Consider the following 21944-nt stretch of genomic DNA (forward strand, 5'->3'; position numbering starts at 1 on the left):
CCCCACCACGGGCGCTTGGTATCCCAGCATCTGCCACTGGAATGGAATGCAGCTGCAGCAGCAAGAGAAGCGGCAGAAACCTATGACACAAAACAGGCCAGCGGGAAGGAGGAAGAGAAGCTGCCGGGAATCCTTGGCATCTCCCAGCAGGCGGAGGGGGGAGGCTCATAGCCTGAGCTCCAAAAGCAGAAAAACCACACTTCCGGGGACTGACCCAGGGAAGAAGCTGGCACTGGGCAATGCCTCTCAAGCCTCTCACACTAGAGAGCACTTTTCAGGAGGTTTGTGCTCTCCAGGAACCCCCTGCCATACCACAAGCTGGCCCAAGAACTACCGTTCTCTGCTGTGAAACCGCACTGCAGTGCAAAGGATTCTGGGGCACAGGTGGCATACGCTTGGGGGAGCACCTCCATTTACACGTGTGTGTGCATGTGTATGTACAACCACATACACAATATGTACTTGTACACCAAACAGTTTTTGTGTCCAGAGTATAGAGACCACTGAGAAAGACAGAGGTCCGAACATGTTTGGGTTCTGTGATACTTTGTGAGTTATATCTTATTAGAAAAACAGCCATGAATATTTCTAATGCAGAAAGATTGGAAATCTAAATACAAGCAACTGTATGAATTTTTGTTACTTTTTGTTAGATGCTATTGTCATTTTATGTTGTTTTTTTGTGATTGTGTTTTTTTTGTAATTGTTAAGTTTTTCAAATTGTTTTAATGCTGTATTTTTAAACTGTTGTAACCCACCCTGCAATCTTACGGGGAAGGCTGGGTAATAAATAATGGTGCTATAGTGGTACCTCGGGTTACAGATGCTTTAGGTTACAGACGCTTCAGGTAACAGACCTGACCCAGAAATAGTACCTCGGGTTAAGAACTTTGCTTCAGGATGAGAACAGTAATCGTGCGGCAGCAGCGGGAGGCCCCATTAGCTAGAGTGGTACCTCAGGTTAAGAACAGTTTCATGTTAAGAATGGACCTCCAGAACGAATTAAGTTCTTAACTCGAGGTACCACTGCAATAGCAATCATCACCATCATGTTCCCATTGTTTATATTTTGTCAGTATACTGTGTTTGTGCTCTTTTGCTTTGGATATAGGCAGATATACATTGTTCTTTCTTAATTGTCATTTGATTCCATAAAGTTGTTTCATGTACAAATTTATGTTAGGTTTGCAACTATTTTAAAACCAAAGCTGCATTTGATTCCTTATTTCTGAATTCTTCTGATTACTTTTTTTACACTGCATTTGTCTTCCGCTGGTCCTCCTGCCCCGCCTGCCAATGTGGTTAATGGAACGGAGGTTTTTAACCAGAGGTTGGAAGGCCATCTGTCAGGGATTCCTTAGCTGTGATACCTGCATTGCAGGGAGTTGAACCAGATGACTCCTTGGGTCCAACTCTGCAATTCTGACCCATCACGAAAGGTGAAGTAAGATTCAACTGCTGATCAGATTCTGTTGGGGGAATGGGAGAGTGCCATCTTGCCCTTTGTCTCAGGAAGCAAAATTACTTGGGCAGTGCTGTGTTGATGGGAGTCTAGAACATCTGGAGGACGCCAGGTTAAGGAAGGCTGATGTAGATGCACACAGAATTCATGTGGGGTGTTTGCCAGGCCGGCTAGGCCTCACTTAAGTGGAGTGCAACACCCAACACACACTCACAATGCATGGGAAGAGATTTAAGAAGCTGCCAAGGGAATATGCTTCATCGCCTGGAGCTCCCAAGCCTAGCAGCCCCTCTTGCCAGTGACTTGCTTTCACCGCCATAGTTGGTAAGCTTTGCAGATATTGATAAAATAAACGGCTTCTTCCCATAATGCATGGCTAAACTATGGGACTTAACTTTTTTATTCAATTCTTACTTAAGTGTGCTTTAAAACAACTTCTGCTGCAAATTCCAAAGCAACTCCAGTTCATTCTCCATGTTGCAGATAGGAAGGGTGGAAGAGAGTGGCTTATGACAGCCCTGCAGTGCGTTTGACACTGAATAGGAAAAAGAGGAACTTTTCATTCTGCTAGATTCAGGTAGGTAGCCGTGTTGGTCTGACACAGTCTATATATATATATATATATATAAACCTGCATTCCTGTACCCGTGAAAATCTACGAAAGCAAATATATATATATATATATATATATAAAATTTTTTATATATTTTCATTTTGCTATTATCTTTTAGGGTATTGGGGGTGAGGTTAGACACACTGGTGCTGGACCCAACTACATAAAAATATTGAAATTCCCCACTGATTTTCTTCTTCTTCAGGGTAGCACTCACTTCTGTACCTGGGAGTATTGTACAGTAGATGGCTTTTCAATGTGAACCAGGGCATGGCCTATGCAGACAAGGAGATGGGTCTTCTCTGCTTGCTTCTTATCTTTGTGCCTCTTCCTCCCTTTCCATCTTCTCCATTCTATTCCCCCTCCCAGCCAGCTGTCAGTTTCCCCTCCGCTCCCAGTAAACATTCCATGCCGCAGAGTTATGTTCTTTTTATAGGTGTATTTATTTATTATTTAAAATATTTTAAACCTGCCCTTCACTGCAATGTGATACGAGGACAGGGTACAAGATGTAGAGGTACCAGAGTCGTTTTTTCCAACAGTAAACCTATTTTTAAATCTCTATATCGAACTAACCCTCAGTCTAGGCCTTAAAGTTGCTGGTCTAGGCCTTAAAGCATTACTTAAGGGGTTGTCCAACTTGAGTTAGTGCATATCGGCACTTGCTGGAACTGAAAGTTCATAGCACAAATCAAGTGCAGATCCATCCTTTGGCAAACCGTGCCAAGAATGGAACCAAGAAGCTATTTATGGAATCCCTTCCTTTGGCTTCTCTTTTCCTGTAACTCCTATCTCCTCCCTCTCCCTGAAACGGAAGCCTGGAAGAACTTGTGATTTATTTATCATTTGAAGAATTCCTGACAACAAAAACACAATCTTCCTGCATATGCTCATTTCCTTCCAACGTAAACATCATTTTGTTGTCGCTCACAAGAAGTTGAGCTATTGGCACAGCACTTGGGGAATCCACCAAAGGCGTCCATCGGTGTTTATGAGCTTTGGAGAAAATTCTATGTTTGCAGCTTGAAAGAGAGGAAACAGATGAATTTATGCGCTCAGCATATCACAAACAGATTTTTATAGGTTATTAATTTGCTTGATTTTTGGATTAAGGTTCAGCAGAGTAAAGCCTAAAGAGGATCAGTGAGCAGCCAAATACTACTTGAATTAAGTTTAGTGATATCTCCTAAGAGTTCCTCTCTCCTCCCTAATTTAACAACTGCATGAGATAGAAAGAATGTGAAACTCTTGTGGTGTTACAGGGAGAGCCTTGGGAATTGCTGCATAGAGGATTATTAGTCATCATAAATTAATGTAGAGGATAGTTAATGGCTGCGAAAGGCATGAAGGCATTTGCTTTATCGAAGGTCCAGTACCATCACTTCCTGCTCCAGGATAGTCACGTGACTGCAGGTCTGAAAGGAAAAAGGAAAAGGAAATGAAGGCCACAGCAGTCAAGAGCAGGTGGGGTGGCTAAATTCAACACAATGTACAGGCTGAAAGTGATACTACAGTCATACCTTCGGTTGAATGTTCTTCGGGATGAGCGTGTTCGAGTTGCACTCAGTGGCAACCCAGAAGTAACGGAGCGTGTTACTTCTGGGTTTCGCCACTTATGCATGCGCAGACACTCAAAATGACGTCATGCGCATGCGCAGAAACGGCGAAAAGCGATGCGTGCGTGCGCAGACGTGCCGTTGCTAGTTATGCTTGCTTCTAGATGCGAATGGGGCTCCGGAACGGATCCCGTTCGCATCTAGAGGTACCACTGTAATTGTACATGATGCATGGCAGTCTTAGAGTATTCCAAGTACCTCAACGTCACCAGCAGATTTCCCCTTCAGTGAGAGGTTTAGGAACAATGTACTCCCCACCCAGCTGATCTGGGTTGCCAACTCCCAGCTGCCTCTGCCTCAGGGCTCCATCCCAGATTCCCTGAATAGGGACCAAGAGCTAGCCCTGGGACAGCAAAGCATTTCAGAAGCTCTAATTTGTTGCAAGAGTTTGTGCTGAGAATATCCTCTGCAGTCAAAAGCTCCAGCACCCACTGGAATTTCTTTTTCCTGGCTGCAATCCTAACCTTTGAGTAAGCCCCCTTAAATTCAATAGGACTCACTCCTAAACACGCATTAGGATCCCACTATAAATTCTGATATTTTTGTGCTGGAGAAAAATCCACACCATCCTGCTTCACTGGCAGTTTCCAGCACTACACAGAGAAAGAATCTCAAATAGTGGGGAGAGAAAGAGGAGGCATTCTCTGACCCTAGCAGGCATCAGAACAGAAATTGGATAAAGGCTTTCCTGTTAGCATGCCATTGCAGTACAGGCAGGATTTGGGGGAATCAGCAAGAACCAGGCCAGTGCACTTTGGATATACTTACTGTAAAGAGTGGGGGATCTTTGCTATGTGGATGGAACCCTTTTTGCCTACAGGAAGAGATCTCTTCCAAGCCATGGTCTGTCAATTTAAAGAATCCAGTCCTAGAAAGATTGTAAATAAAATCACTTGTATGCTTCAAAACTGATAGCAGGTTTTAGGGGGACAAGTTTTGTGTAACATATTTATTTAAATCTCAATCATTAGCACTTCTGGGTTTCCTACATATTTTTTGTAAACTGCTTTGAATGTTGGTTGTTGTTTTTTTGGTTTTTTAAAACAATCAAGTGATGTATAAATTTAATAAACTAAACTGAACTGAACTACACTAAAATAAGCGGCATACATAAAATATTTTAGGTATCTGTGGTCTCTTCCAGCGGATGGGATGTACTAGACTTGCCTTTTATATGTATGAATGCATTTTTAGGGTTATCTCCATTCTGATTTTAATTTTTGTACTATTGAGTTACTTTTTGTAAAAGAAGAAGTGACTAATACGTGCATATAACAACAACAACAACAACAACGTCATCAGAAAGTCATGAAAAGAACATAGCATAAGAAGTGCCCTACTAATTCTTAAAAACTGTGAGGCAAATCACATAGATACAGGAAAACGGGAGAGATGGAAAACGGGAGAGAGATCTGCAGATGGAAATCCCAGAAGAAGTTTGGAAATTCTTATCTGATAGCTAAGAATTTTAGAGAACAATTGTGGTCAAATGGCTGTATAACGGCATTGGTTGTCGCAGAGGAGTAAATGGGCAGGAGGGTTAGGCAATGGGAGGCGCTGGTTTGGCAAAGACAGTAAAGGAGATTTCATCTCTGTCTGGTGAAGAATGTTGGAAGGTGAGAAGATACTGAAGGATGGTATTGTCATAAATGAAGGAATTTAAGACAAGATGGATTAACAATCCACTATCATGTCTTTTGATATATGTGGACAATCAAAGAATATCCAAGAACAGCCAAACCCTCGTACTGAACATATAAGCATACTGATCTGCTGTGGTGAGGAATGCAGGGCCTGCTCCTTCTGCAAGGCCTTTGCCAGCTGGCCTAGAGGGCGGGGGCAGATTCACTGCAATGAACTCTTGGGGCACTGCTGGGGGGGGGGGTCTGCTATTGTTTTTCCTGCTCCATGTTAGTGTGTTTTAAAATGCTTTTAAGATAATTTTAATTCATGGGGCTTAAAATTCTGGTTGTTTTGGGGGATGGAGTGGGGTGGTTTTTAATGTTTAAATGGGGTTGGGGATATTTTAATTTGTGTGTACAGTGGTACTTCTGGTTACATAATTTGTTCCGGAGGTCCGTTCTTAACCTGAAACTGTTCTTAACCTGAAGTACCACTTTAGCTAATGGGGCCTCCTTGCTGCCGCCGCACCGCCAGAGCACGCTTTCTGTTCTCATCCTGAAGCAAAGTTCTTAACCCGAGGTACTATTTCTGGGTTAGCGGAGTCTGTAACCTGAAGTGTCTGTAACCCAAGGTATCACTGTAATTGTAAATTGTTTCTCTTTTATTATTTTCTATTGGTTTATTGTTTCATTTTGTAGTTTGTATAAGAAAACTTGTTTTAAAGTGTTCATGGCTGGCCTGGGAGTGGGCCCTAGCCAATGGAATAGTTGGGCAGGTCCCAGTGGCGTAGCGTGGGGGGTGCAGGGCGCACCGGGCGCAACATCTGGGGGTTAGGGTTAGGGGGCGCAAATCCACGGGTTAAGGGGCGCAAATCCACGGGTTAGGGGGCGCAAATCCACGGGTTAGGGGGCACAAATTACTTGCCTTGCCCCGGGTGCTGACAACCCACGCTACGCCACTGGCAGGTCCTACCTGGGGTGGGATGCATTAGGACACCAGATTTCAGTGATCCTGGGCAGCAGGAGGAGCCCAAGAGTAGCATTCTCCCCATCTGTGATTCCCAGCAAGTGCTGCTCAAAGACCTGGTGCCTCTTTTGATTGCTATGTTACTATGACTAGCAGTCAATGAGTCTTATTTAATTATTTAAAAAGAAATCCTAGAACTGCTTATTATTAACACAATCTCCAAGGTGGGGTGAGGAATGTATGTTTTGGAAGCACAAGGATGCAAATTCATTTGCTGAATGTGCATAATCCCCTTAGTGGAACCTAGTTCCTCCTTGCATCCTTAATTCTCCCCCCCCCCCATTGTCCCAATTTTCCAAAATCTTTTAAACTCTATTGAAGTGCAGCATGGGTTATCTACATTTCTTATGGTTATTACCAGAGCTATTTTTCTAGAAAGAGAGGTGCCAGAGCTCCCATGAACTTCTCCCTTGTTCTCTTAGAATAGCAATGGCTCCCACCTCTGAGTTCCTGTGAGCTCTGGCTGAAAAAAAAGGCCCGGTTAATATTATTTTTAAATCCCCTCCTTCTACATTCCTCCTAGGCCTCATCTGCCCTCTCTTCTTGGCCTAAGCACCAAACCTCTGTTAGAATGCGGTGCAGAATGGAATGAACATAGCACATTTATTTAGTCTGCAATAGAAATAAATTGAACACTTACTCCTGGTATTTTGGTGAACAAACAATAGCTACAGACTCCGGCAGCATCATCTGATAGGAGCAGTGCGTATGTAGATCTACACTGGAAAGGAAAGCTGTTTGGGTAGGATGTGTCTAAATAAGGATGGAGGAAAAGAGGGAGAAATTAAAGTCAAGCACCAAGAAAGGCATGGCTCATTCTTGACAACCACCAAGCAAGTGGGAAAGGCTCCTGCTTTCCTAAGGAAACATTAACATGACCTTTCATAGCTCTTTATTAGAGTGATCATATTCCCCACCCCCCACCCCTGCCCTAGCAATTTAAGTCCAGACTAGGGGAAGCAGAGAATAAGCAGGTGCAGTGCTGACCCACTTCTGATCAAAAATATTTGGATGCTCGATAAGTAAATTCAAATGCTGCCCTCACAAAGACTAGGACACAGAGCTCAATCTGGAAAGAAGTTTTCCTATGTAAGCCCCACCGAAATGAATGACTAAGAGCACAGCCAAGGGTGGTAGCCCTGGGATCAGACAGATTCAGCAGATGGGTGATAGGGTGTGGTCAGGGCCAGCCAAAGACATTTTGCTGCCTGAAGTGGCAAATAATTGTCCCCACTACAAGCCAAGTTGTTTTGGAACCGGAGGCAGAAAATCCCACAAGAAACCCCCCAACACAGAGAGCAATTCAACAGCAACAGCAGTTTGCTGCCCTTTCATGACACTTAAAATTAGCTGCCTGAGGCAGCTGCCTCACTGTGCCCAATGCTAGAGCTGGCCCTGGGTGTGATAAGCACCAAAGAAAATCCACTTGGTAATTCCACCCCCCTCCCCACCATACACAGGCATGCAAGTAGTCACAATTCACTGAGAAGTTCTACTGCACAAGAGGAGCACACTAGGGTTTTGCACCCCCCAGCAGCAGGTTGCTTTGGGACCTTCCACAAATCTCTGAATTTGTCTTCTGCTCTACAGCAGGCAGCAGCCAATCGCTTTGTGGGGAAAGCACAAGAACCTGGCAAAGACTCAGACCGTAACAGGTACACCCACAAACAGGCTTTTGCACCTGGAAGGCCTTGGGCAAGGGCTTACATGGATCCATCCCAGAGTGATAAGGCTGTACTGATCCTGGATCAGGAAGAGTTCCTCCTCATTCTCCGTGTTGCAATAGTCAGGGCCCCCGTGCTGCTTGGGGATGATGACATGGGTTACTGTGAATTCGTTCTTCATCTGGAAGGAAAAAAAGAGGGCAAGGGGGCAAGGAAGAGGAATTAGCAGCAGCCAACAGTGCTGCCATTCAAACACCACACAGCCCCAGGGACATAAACATAATGGCCTATGAATGGAATGACCCAACACCAAACTCCCAGCTTCAGAGATGCTAGAGACCTGGACAGTTTGGATGTTTTAGTGAATTTCAGCTTTCCGTTCTTCTCCTCCAATTACCGCTCACTTTCTGGTGTGATGCCTCTGCTGCCTTGTTGTTGTTTAATGTTACTGAATTACTTTAAAAAAAACCACCTGTGTCCCACTTTAAGAACCCGAAGAGCAAAAGCTGCCTGCATGAATAAATCTTCAGCTAGAGAAGTTTAAGGGAGGCTGAAGGCAAAGAAATATGGGTAAAATTGGCTTTCTGGCTACAGTGGAAAAATAGAAAAGCCAAGCTGAAAAAAACCCCCAAGTGTTGGATGTTGCAAATATATTTAAGAACTTTAAAAACTGAAAGAAGTGGTCCTAATGTATTACAAAGGTTGCAGCATATCAGTTTTTTAAAAAATAAATGATTCATTTATCATTTTACCAAAACACATTGAAGCCACCATAACCTTTGAAGGTGTGAAACTATAAGATGTACTATCCAATATCCAGAGCAGCATCAGCCTAGGGTGGTATTATAGGCTCCTGCACTGCTGAAATATTTTGACATCACCACCATCTGTCTGTCCATGGCCTCGGGGCTCCGTCTATTACCTCTTAGCCCTGCTGCCCACTCAGTCTTCCTGCTTCTCCACCACTCCTGCTGACAGCACACACCCTCTCTTGTCTCTAACTCTTATACAAGGTCTCCTGCAAAAGACGCCCCTCAACAAAGCTGACTTTTTGCAACTTGTATCTCCTCAGGGTGAGTTTTTGCAAGAAAGAGTGTTCATGAACGTTCCATGACTTCACATCAGTGCAACCAGTTTTACACATGTGCAACAGCTTTGATATATGCACCCATGTTCTTTAAGTGATGTAAAGCAAGTTAATATTAATAAACACAAATATTTCCAAGTATTCAAATCAGCAACTTGAGGGTCTTGAAACAGGGGACTACCAAATATTGACATAATTATCCCAGAAGTCACCTTACCAGCTTCCCACAAAGGATTCCACATGTCTCTACACCCCTTGCAGTGTTTGCATCTGCCAACTGGAGGAATTTATGACAGAGTTCTCTGGGGACAGTCACATGGCGAAGTCCTTCTATAGTAGTATCTGCAGAGAGAAGAGAAGATTTTGATGTACAATGTGACAGGCATATATCAGGCGTTGTTCTAGCCTAAGCTTTTACCCCGAATTGCTAGTTCACTATGTGTGTGTGTGTGAGGGAGGAAGGGAAGTATTCAAACATATGAGTCAATGCCTGCAATCTGAACTGAATGGTCCAGACTCAGATTTTACTACATGATCTGTTGTTTGGAAGAATAGGCCACAGGAAGATTGTTTTGAGACCAGCACTTTAAAAAAGGGCCAGTGGTTATTTCAACCAGAATGAAGAGGTAGCCCAAAGTTGTTGCTGGTAAGCAGATGCACACCTGGAAAGAAAAAGCTCAGGTGGGCTGCATAAGGTCCAAAAGCCCTTTCCGATACAGTGGTATGTCGGGTTACAGACGCTTCAGGTTACAGATTCCGCTAACCCAGAAATAGTACCTCGGGTTAAGAACTTTGCTTCAGGATGAGAACAGAAATCGTGCTCTGGCGGCGCGGCAGCAGCGGGAGGCCCCATTAGCTAAAGTGGTGCTTCAGATTAAGAACAGTTTCAGGTTAAGAACAGACCTCCAGAACGAATTAAGTACTTAACCCGAGGTACCACTGTATGTATGTCACCCCTTACATTCCACAGGGAGGGACCTACTAACAGAACTCATGACCGCCGCTCCACTGCAAAAATGTCTCAATGCTGCAGGATTCTCTGTACAGTGGTACCTCTGGATGCGAACAGGATCCGTTCCGGAGCCCCGATCGCATCCTGAAGTAAACATAAGACGCGCCTGCGCGTCTACGCATGCGTGGGTCCCGTTTCGCTGCTTGTGCGTGACGTGATTTTGAGCATCTGCGCATGCACAAGCGGCTAAACCCGGAAGTAACACACTCCGTTACTTCCAGGTCGCTGCGGAGCGGAGCGCAACCTGAAAATATTCAACCCAAGGTATGACTGTATTTCAGGACTGCCTTCTGAAAGAACTGATAATATTTTCAGTGAGCAGATGGAGGAAAATTGGGGAGGGGATGAAAGGTGGGCTAATATTCAAGGATTAAGTTAGAACCCAGGTTTCTCCAATCAACCACTGAAGCCCACAAACTTGTTGGGTCCTTGGAGAACGGCTGTCTTGTCACATTCTGCCCCTGCAACTAGCTATTTAGGCACCCTGGGTTCCATCCAACAGTGGGAGGAGGCCTGACATTGGCCGTTGTGCCCCCTCAAAGGCCCGATGGGGCCTAGTCACAGCTATAGGAGGGCCCAACAGAGCCCATCTAGCTGCAGAATAGAGAAGACAGCTCCCTCAGTGAAAATGGGGGGGGGGGCTTGGCCCCCACGGCCCTGCGTGCATGCACGCCTATGGCCACTCAAGAGCAAGATGGCAGGCCAGGAAATAAAACGGGCTTGTGAGGCGGCTCAGCTTCAGATGGCAAAACAGTAGCAGAGGGATCTGTCTCTTCTGCAGAGAACATACCAGATCCTAGAATCAGAATTGTAGAGTTGGAAGGAACCCAAAGGGTCATCTTGTCAACACTCTACAACACAGAGATCTGGATCTGCACAAGCAGGGTTTTAAGTGTTACAAAAGTAGAGTTATTTAGTTTTAGAATACTCTCATGTTGTAGGCGAGGGGTTTGTTCATGTTTTGATGTGGAAGGGAAGGAGATCTGTCACCCAGTAGCCAAACAAGGTGGGTCAAGGCATACTAACTGTTTTCTGGGGTCCCCAAGGCTCCAGGTTTCAGAGACCTGTCCACAGTGGGGGGTGGGGGTTTTGGCAGCACTCCTCCTCCACTGGGGCTCAAGGGCTTGAGCACGCCAGGTACCAAGGGGGCATCCGAGGTGTTGGGGGTTGGCTTCCCAAACTGCTGCACGATTTTCAGGCGCTCCTTCTCCAGCTCCTGGCGCCGGATCATTTCCTCGAATGCATTGAACTGCTCCTGCTCGGCCTGCTGCTGCTTCATCCTGGCCACCCTCTGCCTCTCCTCCTCCAGCTGCTGCTGCAGAGCCAGGCTGCGGGCAAACTCTTCCTCCTGCTTCTTCTGCACCAGGAACATCAGACAAGGGACCAGGTGAGAAAAGGTGCAACACAGGGTCTCACAGGCAAAAGCAGATTTAAAAAGAAATCCGGCTGCTGCATTCTGGACTAATTGAAGTTTATGGACAATTCTTCAAAGCCCACCCCATGGAAAGCACATCGCTATAATCCAGGTGTAATTAAGGCATGTGTCACCAGGGCTAAACCCGTACTTTCTGGGCACAGGCACATTTGGTGTACCAGTCTAAACTGGGCAAAGGCATTCCTCACTGTGGCCATCCACTTGAGCATCCAGGCTCAAGGCTGGATTCAGGAGAACGCTCAGACTATAATCTGAGATTTAATGGGGAGTGTTACTCCCATTCACAACAGGCTAAACTCCTATAAGCAAGACTATCTCATTTATGTTAACTTCAAATTTGTTCTTCCCCATCCAGTCCATTATTGACCCCAAGACACCAGAGCAGAACCTCCATAGCCACTCTGGATGAAGATGGAAGAGGTTTTTCCTGAATACCAGTTGCTGGAATAGGGAGAGAGATCAAGGGTAGGTGGGGTACAGTGCTGGGATAACATGTCAGCTTCATTGTTTGACCAGAACCAAACACAAACAGACCCCAAACAGCCATCATTCCCTGCAAGCTGTGGTCTTCAGAGGCACAATTTGGAGCTCATGCATTTCTCCTCCTGTTACTCACTTTCTGTACATTGTACTCTGCATATTCTTTGTTGTATCTTTCTAAAAGCTCCTTTTTCAGCTCTTCAGCTCTAGGAAATGCAACTTCTTTTAGTTTCTGGATAGAGAGAAAGTAAGCATGAAAATCAAGTTCTTTAGAACTCAAACAGAAGCTGTGATCAGTAGCAGTGTGACAATAAGAACCATTATTAGAGGGGCCTGGAACAGTCTGCCAGGATGTTTGCCTAGGCAAGCACCATTGAAATAAATTGGAGCTGTGCAACAGCACAGCAGGGAGAGGGAGTCAGGACAGAAACTTACAAGGAAGGGTGACACACTTCTTAGCGTGCGCTCTCTCTGGCGCCTGCATTTTGCAACATAATTCATTGCAAAATAGTTTCTATATATGCTTGTGATAGACTAACAGCTTCTTCCTCATTGCCAGTATCTGGGAGCTACAGCAGCTTTTCTCAAGAGGAAAATCTTAAAACAAAGTTTCACCATTACGGCCAGCATGGCCACTTACTTTTACTGTGTCTCTCTTCTCAGGAATGATAGCAGTTTTGTAATCACGATGCTTCGGAAGTTTCTCTATGAAGAGCCTTGGAACAGAGAGGACAAAGTAAGTGAGAATGGGCAGCTGAGATGTAGGAAGGAGAACTCTGGTCACACTTGGGTTGTTACAGCATTTCCAGGTCCAATACAATAATCCTGTGTGGCTAAGATCAGGCCTACATACCCTGATCACGTGGGGACTCTGGGATCAGAATTTCAGTTGACATTTTTTACAGCAAAATTCCAGGACACAATCCTGCTCTCCACCACAAACTAAAGACATCCCTTTTCTAACATAGGCACTCCACAGGAAACTGCATCTCAAACAGACTCAAAATATCACACCTAGGGCTTTGGGTCACAGGATCGCAATCTCTGTGGGAAATAGCATCTGTGTTGCTCATATAGCTCTATTTAAATGGCAAACTTGCTCCCCAAGAGAAATTTGACTCTCTGCATACAAAACAGTCCCTGGGCAAAAGCTGAGCTTTCTGCCACTTCCTCCTTCTAATGGAAATGGTCACCACAGTCAGGTACCGGAGCAGACTATAATTTGCAAATCTGGATATTCTGTTCCTCCACACAAGCAAAGACCACGGGAATGATTTGTTCAAAGGAAAACCTGGCCTGCCAAGTAGCATCAAAGCAAAACTCAAGCCTACTTCAGGCACAGGTTTACATAAATGGAAATGGTTCAGCCTCCTGCACATAACTGACAATTCAGTTTGCAGCTGCAATCTTAAGGGTCCTATTTTAGCAACTTAAATGTACTTTCATTCAGATGCTGATTTAGGCCAGGATTGGCCAACCAGAAGTTCAGTCTCCAAACAACTTTATCCAACCCCTCCAAATTCTAAAGAAAACACAGTAAACAAACATGTTTCTAGGTCGACCTCAGTTTTATTGTCTTGCCACTGCATTTGCCTTCGGGAAAGGCAGGGTGAACTCACCACTCTGCCCCTGGAGAGGACCCTTTGGGAAGCACATTTGCTTCTCGGTCCCTCCCCATTACAACCTCCCATCATCTGAGCAAATTTGCTCTGCACCTACGAAGCACTTCGCAATGGCTGCGCCAACTTCATTCAAAAGTCTGAGCATCCCTGGTGGGATCAGGTTGAGCAACCCTCCAAAAATGGATAATTTAGGCTAAGCTATGCTTAGTCCTCCAAGACGAGTTCCCCCACAGTAAGGACGGTCCTGCACAAGGTTTGACAAAACAGAAACACCATTTATACTGTAATCCACACAGAGTTTCCTCGATGTTGCTGTATTTGTTACTGCAATGGCAGAATCACAGTTGGAGGATTTGTTTAGTTAAAGGAGGCTTAGGTGGCTGCCAAGAGGGAGCAGAGCTGGAAGGGATCCACCAAGTTTTACACTTAGCAGGTCCCTTGGCCAGTTTCTCTTCCCAGAAATGCCCATAAAAGAGGAAGCATGGAAGGTTAAGCAAGGCTGAAGGTGATGCTAATCAGGAAAAAATGTACTGAATGCAATGGGGCTGGAGCAGGAAAATTGTGCATAGAAGATGCCTGGGTAATGGTGGCAGCAACAGCCATTGGAAAAGAGAGAAGGCTGACCATACCAGACCCCCACTTCCATTTTTGGAACTACCAAGAATTTAACATTCTCTTGGAGAAGTTTTGGAAAAAACTGTGAAGCGGATTTTCAGCATGTTAAAGGATTTCAACAGCACCTGAAACCCTAAAGCTGCAACACTATGAACACTTACTCAGAAGTAAGTCCTAACAAACTTGGTGGGACTTACTTCTGAGTAAACACACAGAGGCCACAAACCAGCCCACAGCACTAAAGGGGGGGGGGCGGAGGAGCTCAATGCAATACACTGGACTCTGAAGGAAGGCAGCCAGTCACATCCAAGACAGGAAAGAAAAGGCATTTTGCTTGGGAACTGAATGAATGTAAAGGTTGTGAAAGCGAGTAACTGCATGGGAGGTTCCTGCGATATGCATGACATCACCGCCTATGAAGAGTGCCAATATCCCTTCTTGGCTACAAGGAAGGCTGCTCTTGTGGAATCCAAATCCTGAGGGAGGATTTTGAGGTACTGCTAAAAAACTGGCTGAACAGTAAAGCGACTTTCAATGTTACTGGAAAAACCCCAACAGCACAGCTCACTAGAAATTTGATATTGTCTCCTAGGAGTAGGAAGATTCCCACTCCCCCAGCCTGCCCCCAGCTTTGACTCCCAAATCTCTCAAAGAAAACTTAAAAGGTAAAGGTACCCCTGACCGTTAGGCCCAGTCGCGGATGACTCTGGGGTTGCGGCGCTCATCTCGCTTTACTGGCCGAGGGAGCAGGCATACAGCTTCCGGGTCATGTGGCCAGCAGGACTAAGCTGCTTCTGGTGAACCAAAGCAGCGCACAGAAACGCCATTTACCTTCCCGCTGGAGCAGTACCTATTTATCTACTTGTATTTTGACGTTCTTTCAAACTGCAAGATGGGCAAGAGCTCACCCCGTCGCGGGGATTTGAACCGCCGACCTTCCGATCAGCAAGCCCTAGGCTCAGTGGTTTAGACCACAGTGCCACCCGTGTCCCTCAAAGCAAACTTAGAAGATTGTTAAGACTGATATATGTGGCATCTTAACAATAAAAAAACACAACAGGCCTTTGATTGGGTAACCTTAAACTGCAACTCTGAGCCAGCTATCAGCTTTTCATTCAAACACTGAAGGGAAAATGTGAACCTCACGGCTCAATAATCAGTGAATGCCAACAAGTGAAAATGAAGGTCCTCTTTCCCAGGGGAGGAATGGAAGAGGATTCTGTTGGCCTAGTAAGAAATAAGCTGAACTGAACGAGTAACTGAAGCTACACGTCAATATATGCAGCCAGACAGACTGCTGTTTGAGGCCAGTTATGGAGAGCTAACTTCATTGGCTAACAGTCTGTTTCTGAGCAAAATTCAAAGTGTTGGTTATGGCCTATAAGACCCTATACAGTTTGTGCCCAGGCTATCTGAAAGATTGCTTCTCCCTAAGATTCTTGGGTGAGCACCTTCTCTCGGTCCCATCAACTTAAGGAGGACGCTTGGTGGTGACCCAAGAGACAGCCTTTCCTGTGGCTGCTTCCAATTTGTGGAATTCCCTCCCAGGAGAGATTAGATTGGTTCCCTCTTTGCTATCCTTCCACCAGCAGGCTAAGACCTTCCTGTTCAGACAGGCCTTTAAAAACTTAAGGTGCAGACCATTATAGTCAGGGCAAATTGCACTTTAATTGCCGGTTCTAAATGTGCTCTCATGATGGTGGTGGTGATAGTTTCTTATTTATATGTCCCTAGCCACTCAGGGCAGCTTCCAACAAATTAAAACACAATACGACATCAAACCTTAAAAACTTCCCTGAACAAGGCTGCCTTCAGATGTCTTCTAAAAGTCAGATGGTTGTTTATTTCCTTGACATCTGACAGGAGGGTGTTTCACAGGGCGGGAGCAACTACTGAGAAGGCCCTCTGCCTGGTTCCCTGTAATCTCAGTTCTCTCAGTGAGAGTATTTTAATTACTGTTTTCAACTTGTTTGTTTCTATAACATTGGTATTTTATAATGCTGTTTTCAAATGTTGCAAGCTGTCTTGAATCCCAGTTTGGGAGAAAGGAGGGATATAAATTAATAAATTAAATACACAAACCTGGCAAATCCTTTTGCACTCCAGGCAAGTTACAGTTTTTGTTAGTTTGGCAGTCAGTGGTACAGCCCAGAGACCTCCCTTGAGCCTGCTTGCTGATAATTACAAAAACTACTTTTCTGGGTTAAAAGAAACTCATTTGACTTTTCATCCTCATATCATGGAATCAATAAGGTCCCTCTGCCCTCCCCCAGAAGTAATTTTTACAGCATTCACACAGCCCCCAACTCCCCCCCTCCGGCAGCTGTTGTATTAATGACTATTGGGAGTGATGAGCAAAACATGGTGCTTTTCATGCCCAAGACATTACACCAGTGACATGCTCATTTATCTTCCCCATCCCCACTGCACTTGTACCATATTTTATTTTGTTTATAAAATATTTCTATATTGCTTTGTCATAAAAGAAACTGCATTAAAGTGGTTTACAGCAATAAAATATAACAGGCATGTCCAAAAAAGGTAGATCGCAATCTATCAGTAGATGAGGGTGTTCCTGTTAGATATCCGGCCCCTAAGTGATCTCCTTACAAAGAAGCAAAAACCAAACTTTGGCTTACTAAAAGAAGCTCCACAACTTTGCCCTTCCTAAAAAAGCTCCACAACTTTGGCTTCCTAAAAAAAGTTCAACAACTTTGGGTAGATCACTGCCAGTCTTTTTACGACAACGGGTAGATAACTGCCAGTTTTTTAATACTGTGAGTAGATCGCAGTCTATTGGGAGTTGGACATCCCTGAAATATAAAATTGTACAATAAAACTGTATTAAAGAGTTAAAAACAGACACCAATTAGTGATTGTGGAAGGCTGTACTCTTAATTGCCTGCATAGGACAGGCAGAACAGCAAGGCTTTCAGCAGGCACTTAAAAGTTGGCACAGAAGGTGCCTGCTTAATCTCTATTGGCAGAGTGTTCCACAGGACTGTGCTGATGACACTAAAGACATGGTTTCTTGCTGTTGCCAAATGAGCACCACCAACTTGGGGAATGACCAATGACGCTTCTGCATATGATCTCAGTAATATAAGGGTTAGGCTGGGATATAAGAGTTCAGGCGATCCCTGAGGTACCCAGGAACTAAATTGTCCAGGGCTTTGTAAATGAATACAAGGATCTTGAACTGTCTCAGTAGCAGATGGGCAACCAGAGCAGAATGTTTAACAAAGGTGTCCCATGTTTTTGGTCCACTGCTCCCACCAGCAGTCTGGCCACTGCATTCTGCACCAGCTGGAGCTTTCAAACTAGACCCAAGGACAGCTCCAGTAGAGTGGATTACAGTGATCTAGTCTTGAGGTTACAAATGTATGGACTACATTGGTCAGGCAATTCTTGTCCAGGAATGGTTGCAGCTGGAGAACCAGACAAAGCTGGTAAAGGGGACTTGGGCCTACTCAGAGTAGACCACTGAAATAAATGAACCTAAGTTAGTCATGTATTTCATTTTCAATTGGTCTACTCCAAGTAGGACTAACATTTGATACAACCCACAGGCCAGCCTGTTGATCCAGCTAGCTCACACTGACTGGTGGCATCTATCCAGGCTTTCAGACAGGCAACATTCCCACCACTACCTCTGTGTATAGGGTGGTATATAAATTCAATTAATAACAACAACAACAACAACAATACCTGGAGAAACCAGGAGTTGAACCTAGGACCTTCTGCATGTAAAGCAGATGCTCTACCTATGAGCTACAGCCCTTCTACTGAATGCACATCCATTACATGCTGGCTGTACACTTGCCTCGTCTTTGAATCAAGATTTACAGAACTATCCACAAAGATTAAAATGCAGTCGAGGGTTGGTTTGACAGGTTGCTTAGATAAACCCTTAGGCTCAGGTTTGGGATGAGACAAAGTCATCTTCTTCTTGCTGATTAAAAACTTAGGTCACGGAAGAAGCCAGTACCGGCACACCTGAGTCACAATAAGTAACTGAGCAAGAATCTCGTATAAGCTCCATCTGGCTCAGCTGGTTTACAATACAATGGTACTTAACAGGCTTATCAGAACAGAGGTTCTTCTGTTATTACTGAGCAATGCAAATTTCTTACGTGATGTACTTGTTGTACAATATAAAGGCACGTTCAATGTTGCCTTCTTCAGAATAGATAGTTGCCATCCGGATGATCTCAACTCCGGAACGATAGTACCTCCGAGGTGGGACATCTTCATTCACCTCCACACTACTGCCCATTTGGATAAGACCCCTGACCCGGTCCTCTGGGGGCAGGCTGACATCTGCGTGGTCAGGCATAGGGGGTCAGTCTGTAGAGAGAATTGATATGACCGGCACTGAAATCATTTGTATCCAGATAAACCCTTTAACTGAAATCTCTGGAAGATACAGGGGGACATGGACTCTCATATAAACTTAAGCTCTAATATTTGTGTAACTGAAGAATGCTGGTGAAAACACATCTTATAACTACAATCCAATAAACCTTAAGGTCACAGTGTCTCAGGTATTCATTATAAAAAGCATAGCAATAAGCATTTCCACTACCAGTTGTGTCTTCAGAAGCAGGAACTGGATTCTACAAGTTGTTTAAGAGACCAAATTATAAGGAATTGCTAAATTAACTTTAGTAGGAAACCTCCCTTTCACTACTAGAAATCCCCCCTCTCATCATATTGCTGCTGCTCAGGAAATGGCTTTTATACGGGCTAAATTATATTTTAATATATTGGGTATTTTTTGTACTTTTAATGTTTTATTATAACAATGTACTTTTTGTTCACTGCTTTGGATAGAAAGGCAGCCTTTAAATATAGTTCCACCTGGTACTGTAGTCAGCTTGATGATGATGCTACCCTTCATCAGATGTTTTTAATGCTAGAATAGGAGTTGTGACTTCCAAACAGCCTCCCTTTTTCAGCTGCTGATAATAAGCAACCTTCTCAAATAGCTTTGCCTCAGGTAACGGGTGCAAGTGGGCTTTTTATACTAAACTGTGACACTCAACTTGTGCTGTACCTCTCATTCACTAGATGAGCATGCTATACACACGACTCTTGGTGCCTCTGCTACAGAGATTACACAATCATCTTTCTATAGTCTTTTTGTACTGAGGTCCAGACTGATCCTCCAACTGAAGGCACCCAGATCAGCCTTTCCCAACTTGGGATATTTTGGACTACAAGTCCCATCAGTCCCAACCAGCAAAGCTATGCTTCCATCAAGCCCAGAATCATACAGCAGCACAGGCTTAAACCGAGTTATATGCCAAACATCCAGAGAACATCAGGTTGAATTTAAATTGGTGGTAGGGATTAGAAAGAAAACTGGATATGGCATTCAAGCCCTACAACTGCTAGCAAGACAACAGGTAAGCCTTGGGCAACTACTCGCTGCCCCTTGTTCCAATCACACGGATCTCCTACCACAATCTAGAACATGATGTTGGGATACAGTTAAGTTAACCTATGGCATTCGCTCCAACAGGAGATAGTGATGGCCACCAACTTGGATGGATTTTAAACAGAATCGGACAAATTCATGGAGAAGGTAGTGACCAATGACTACTAGCCATGATGGAGGCTATGCTCTTCCACCACATACCAGTTGTTGGAAACCGAAGGAGGAAAGAGGTCCTGTTGCACCGATGTCCTGCTTGCATGTTCCTGGCAGGCATCTAGTTGGGCACTTTGAAAACAGGACTAGATGGGACATTGGCCTGATCCAGCAGGCTGCTCCGTGGTGAGCCTGTGAGAGAGTGACTGGCCAAGGAGCTTCAAAACCAAGTGCGGATTTGAACCTGGCCTGATCCAACTCTCTCATCACTACACCACTCTGGCTGGGATCTTATAAGATTCTTATAGAGAGAGCAGACAACACATGATTATTGTCATGATATCTGCAGAGCTGGAGAAAAATCATTTCTGCTCAAACAGCGAGCAGAGGATGTGCTGATGTGGCTCCTTGGAGTGACAACGCTGCAATCAGGACAACAGCTTGGCGCAAGGCTAGTCCACATGATGCCCTCCAGGAGCTGCTGGATTCCCAACGCCCTGCAGCCTGCATGGCCAACGATCAGGGGTGATGGTCCAGCAGTGGTGCCCTGTGCAGTGCCAAAATTCTGCGCACACCCCCACCTCTTGTCTTTCATTCTGCAGGTGCCCTCGAGGCTCCACACCCAGTGCTATTGAGCTCCTCTAAATCCACCTCTGGGTCCAGCAACGTCTGATGGGCACTGAAGGACCGTGAGAAAAAGGTGCTGGACTAGGCGGTTCCTTGGTCTGATCCGGCTGCAAGGCTCGCTTTGTCCTCTTACTGCTCCCATCACCCTAACCATCGGCTGCCACCGCTGGGTGGGCGTCCACTCCTGGAGGGTTTTATTATGCATTTTGCATTTTGATGTTGTGAACTGCCTTGGGATCTCCGAGTGAATGGCGGTACACAAATTTCATAGCTGTCAACGTTCCCCTTTTCTTGCGAGGAACCCTATTCGGAATAAGGGAATTTCCCTTAAGAAAGGGAAAACGTTGACAGCTATGGCAAATTTAGTAGGCAAATAAGCAGCAGCAACAGTCCTCCCTCCCTCCCTTTCAGCCGAGCCCGGCGAATTCGTGGGCCGGTCCGAGAGGCGGGCTGCTGCGCCGATGCCTCCCGCCCCCCGGACGGCGAGGGAAGCGGCCAAGAGTTCTGCAGTTGGGGCGGCAGGCTGGAAGGGCGGCAGCAAAGCAGGAGCCGCGGCTCGCGGAGCTCCTAGGCCGCCTTCCAGGCCCCGGACTCACCTGGGCTTGCGGGCGCGGGCCGCCTGTCCTGGCTGGGCTGCACAGACCTGCGAGCGACGGACGGAGGCAGATACGGAACATGAGCCACTTCCGGGAGGCCACTTCCGGCTTCTCTAGCCCGGCCCTCCTGCCACAGAGATATTTCAATAGAGATATATTTAGGTGAAGGGTCGCTGCTTAGTGTCGATAGGCGGCTTCCGGGTTCCGTGCACACCAGCCCGGGCGGAGGTGAAAGTGGCTCATAGAAAGAGGGTGGTTTTGTCGCTCGGGGGATTGCAAGTTTTTAAGGGTCGCTGCGGTTGGGCAGCAGCTCCCCCCCCCTTGCAGAGACTGGAGACATCCTGCTCCCCGGCTGGGAAGCTTCATTCGAAAGCAGCAGCTGGGCAACACTTTTATTAGGACAAGGGGGTCCAGTTGCACATCGCCTCCCCACCCCCAAACACACACACACACACACACACACACGTGTATATGCACATTACCTTAAAAGGGCACAAGAACAGAGTTTTGCATGAAATGCGAATGTGCTCATGTACATGTGTAGGTGCAAATTTAGAAATAATTGCTGCCCTTTAGCAGGAATGTGTCTTGCTTGTAGTGGGGAAAACTATGATCGTACTGTCTGGGAATAGGCTCCCTGCTGCACTGAGTGAAGAAGCTCCTTCCCACAGCAACAGTGTCACTTGGCACAGGTCTGGTATGCAGCAGCTCTTTCCAATATTTCTAATTACTATGAATTATGATTTCACTGAATTGTATCCATTGTTTTGATGTATTTGTTGTTATTGTTTACTTTATTCATACTGTATTTGATATTATAGTGTTTACATTTGTTGTTGTTTAGTCGTGTCCGACTCTTCATGACCCCATAGA

General features: G+C 45.3%; 1 protein-coding gene across 1 annotated transcript; it reads right to left on the reverse strand.

The window, feature by feature from the left end:
• Window positions 1-2494: 2494 nt before the first annotated feature.
• On the reverse strand, window positions 2495-21189 carry STAMBP (STAM binding protein). Its single transcript, XM_081921341.1, has 10 exons — window positions 21072-21189; window positions 18389-18602; window positions 12659-12734; window positions 12155-12250; window positions 11130-11460; window positions 9309-9433; window positions 8048-8185; window positions 6981-7093; window positions 4460-4559; window positions 2495-3490 (listed from the first exon to the last, which is right to left on the reverse strand). The coding sequence occupies exons 2-10, from the start codon at window positions 18589-18591 to the stop codon at window positions 3434-3436; spliced, it is 1239 nt and encodes a 412-aa protein (XP_081777467.1). The 5' UTR covers window positions 18592-18602; window positions 21072-21189; the 3' UTR covers window positions 2495-3433.
• Between the last annotated feature and the right edge of the window lie 755 nt (window positions 21190-21944).

The sequence above is a fragment of the Podarcis melisellensis genome, assembly GCF_964234715.1.
Source record: "Podarcis melisellensis genome assembly, chromosome: 8".
NCBI classification, from domain to species: Eukaryota; Metazoa; Chordata; class Lepidosauria; order Squamata; family Lacertidae; genus Podarcis; species Podarcis melisellensis.

Coding starts and splice junctions, on each gene's coding strand:
- STAMBP (XM_081921341.1), bottom strand. CDS start 18,591: ATGCCTGACCACGCAGATGTCAGCCTGCCCCCAGAGGACCGGGTCAGG. Junction 12,251..12,658: donor AGAAGAGAGACACAGTAAAA/GTAAGTGGCCAT, acceptor CTCTCTATCCAG/AAACTAAAAGAAGTTGCATT. Junction 4,560..6,980: donor TGTTCACCAAAATACCAGGA/GTAAGTGTTCAA, acceptor CAATCTTTCTAG/GACTGGATTCTTTAAATTGA.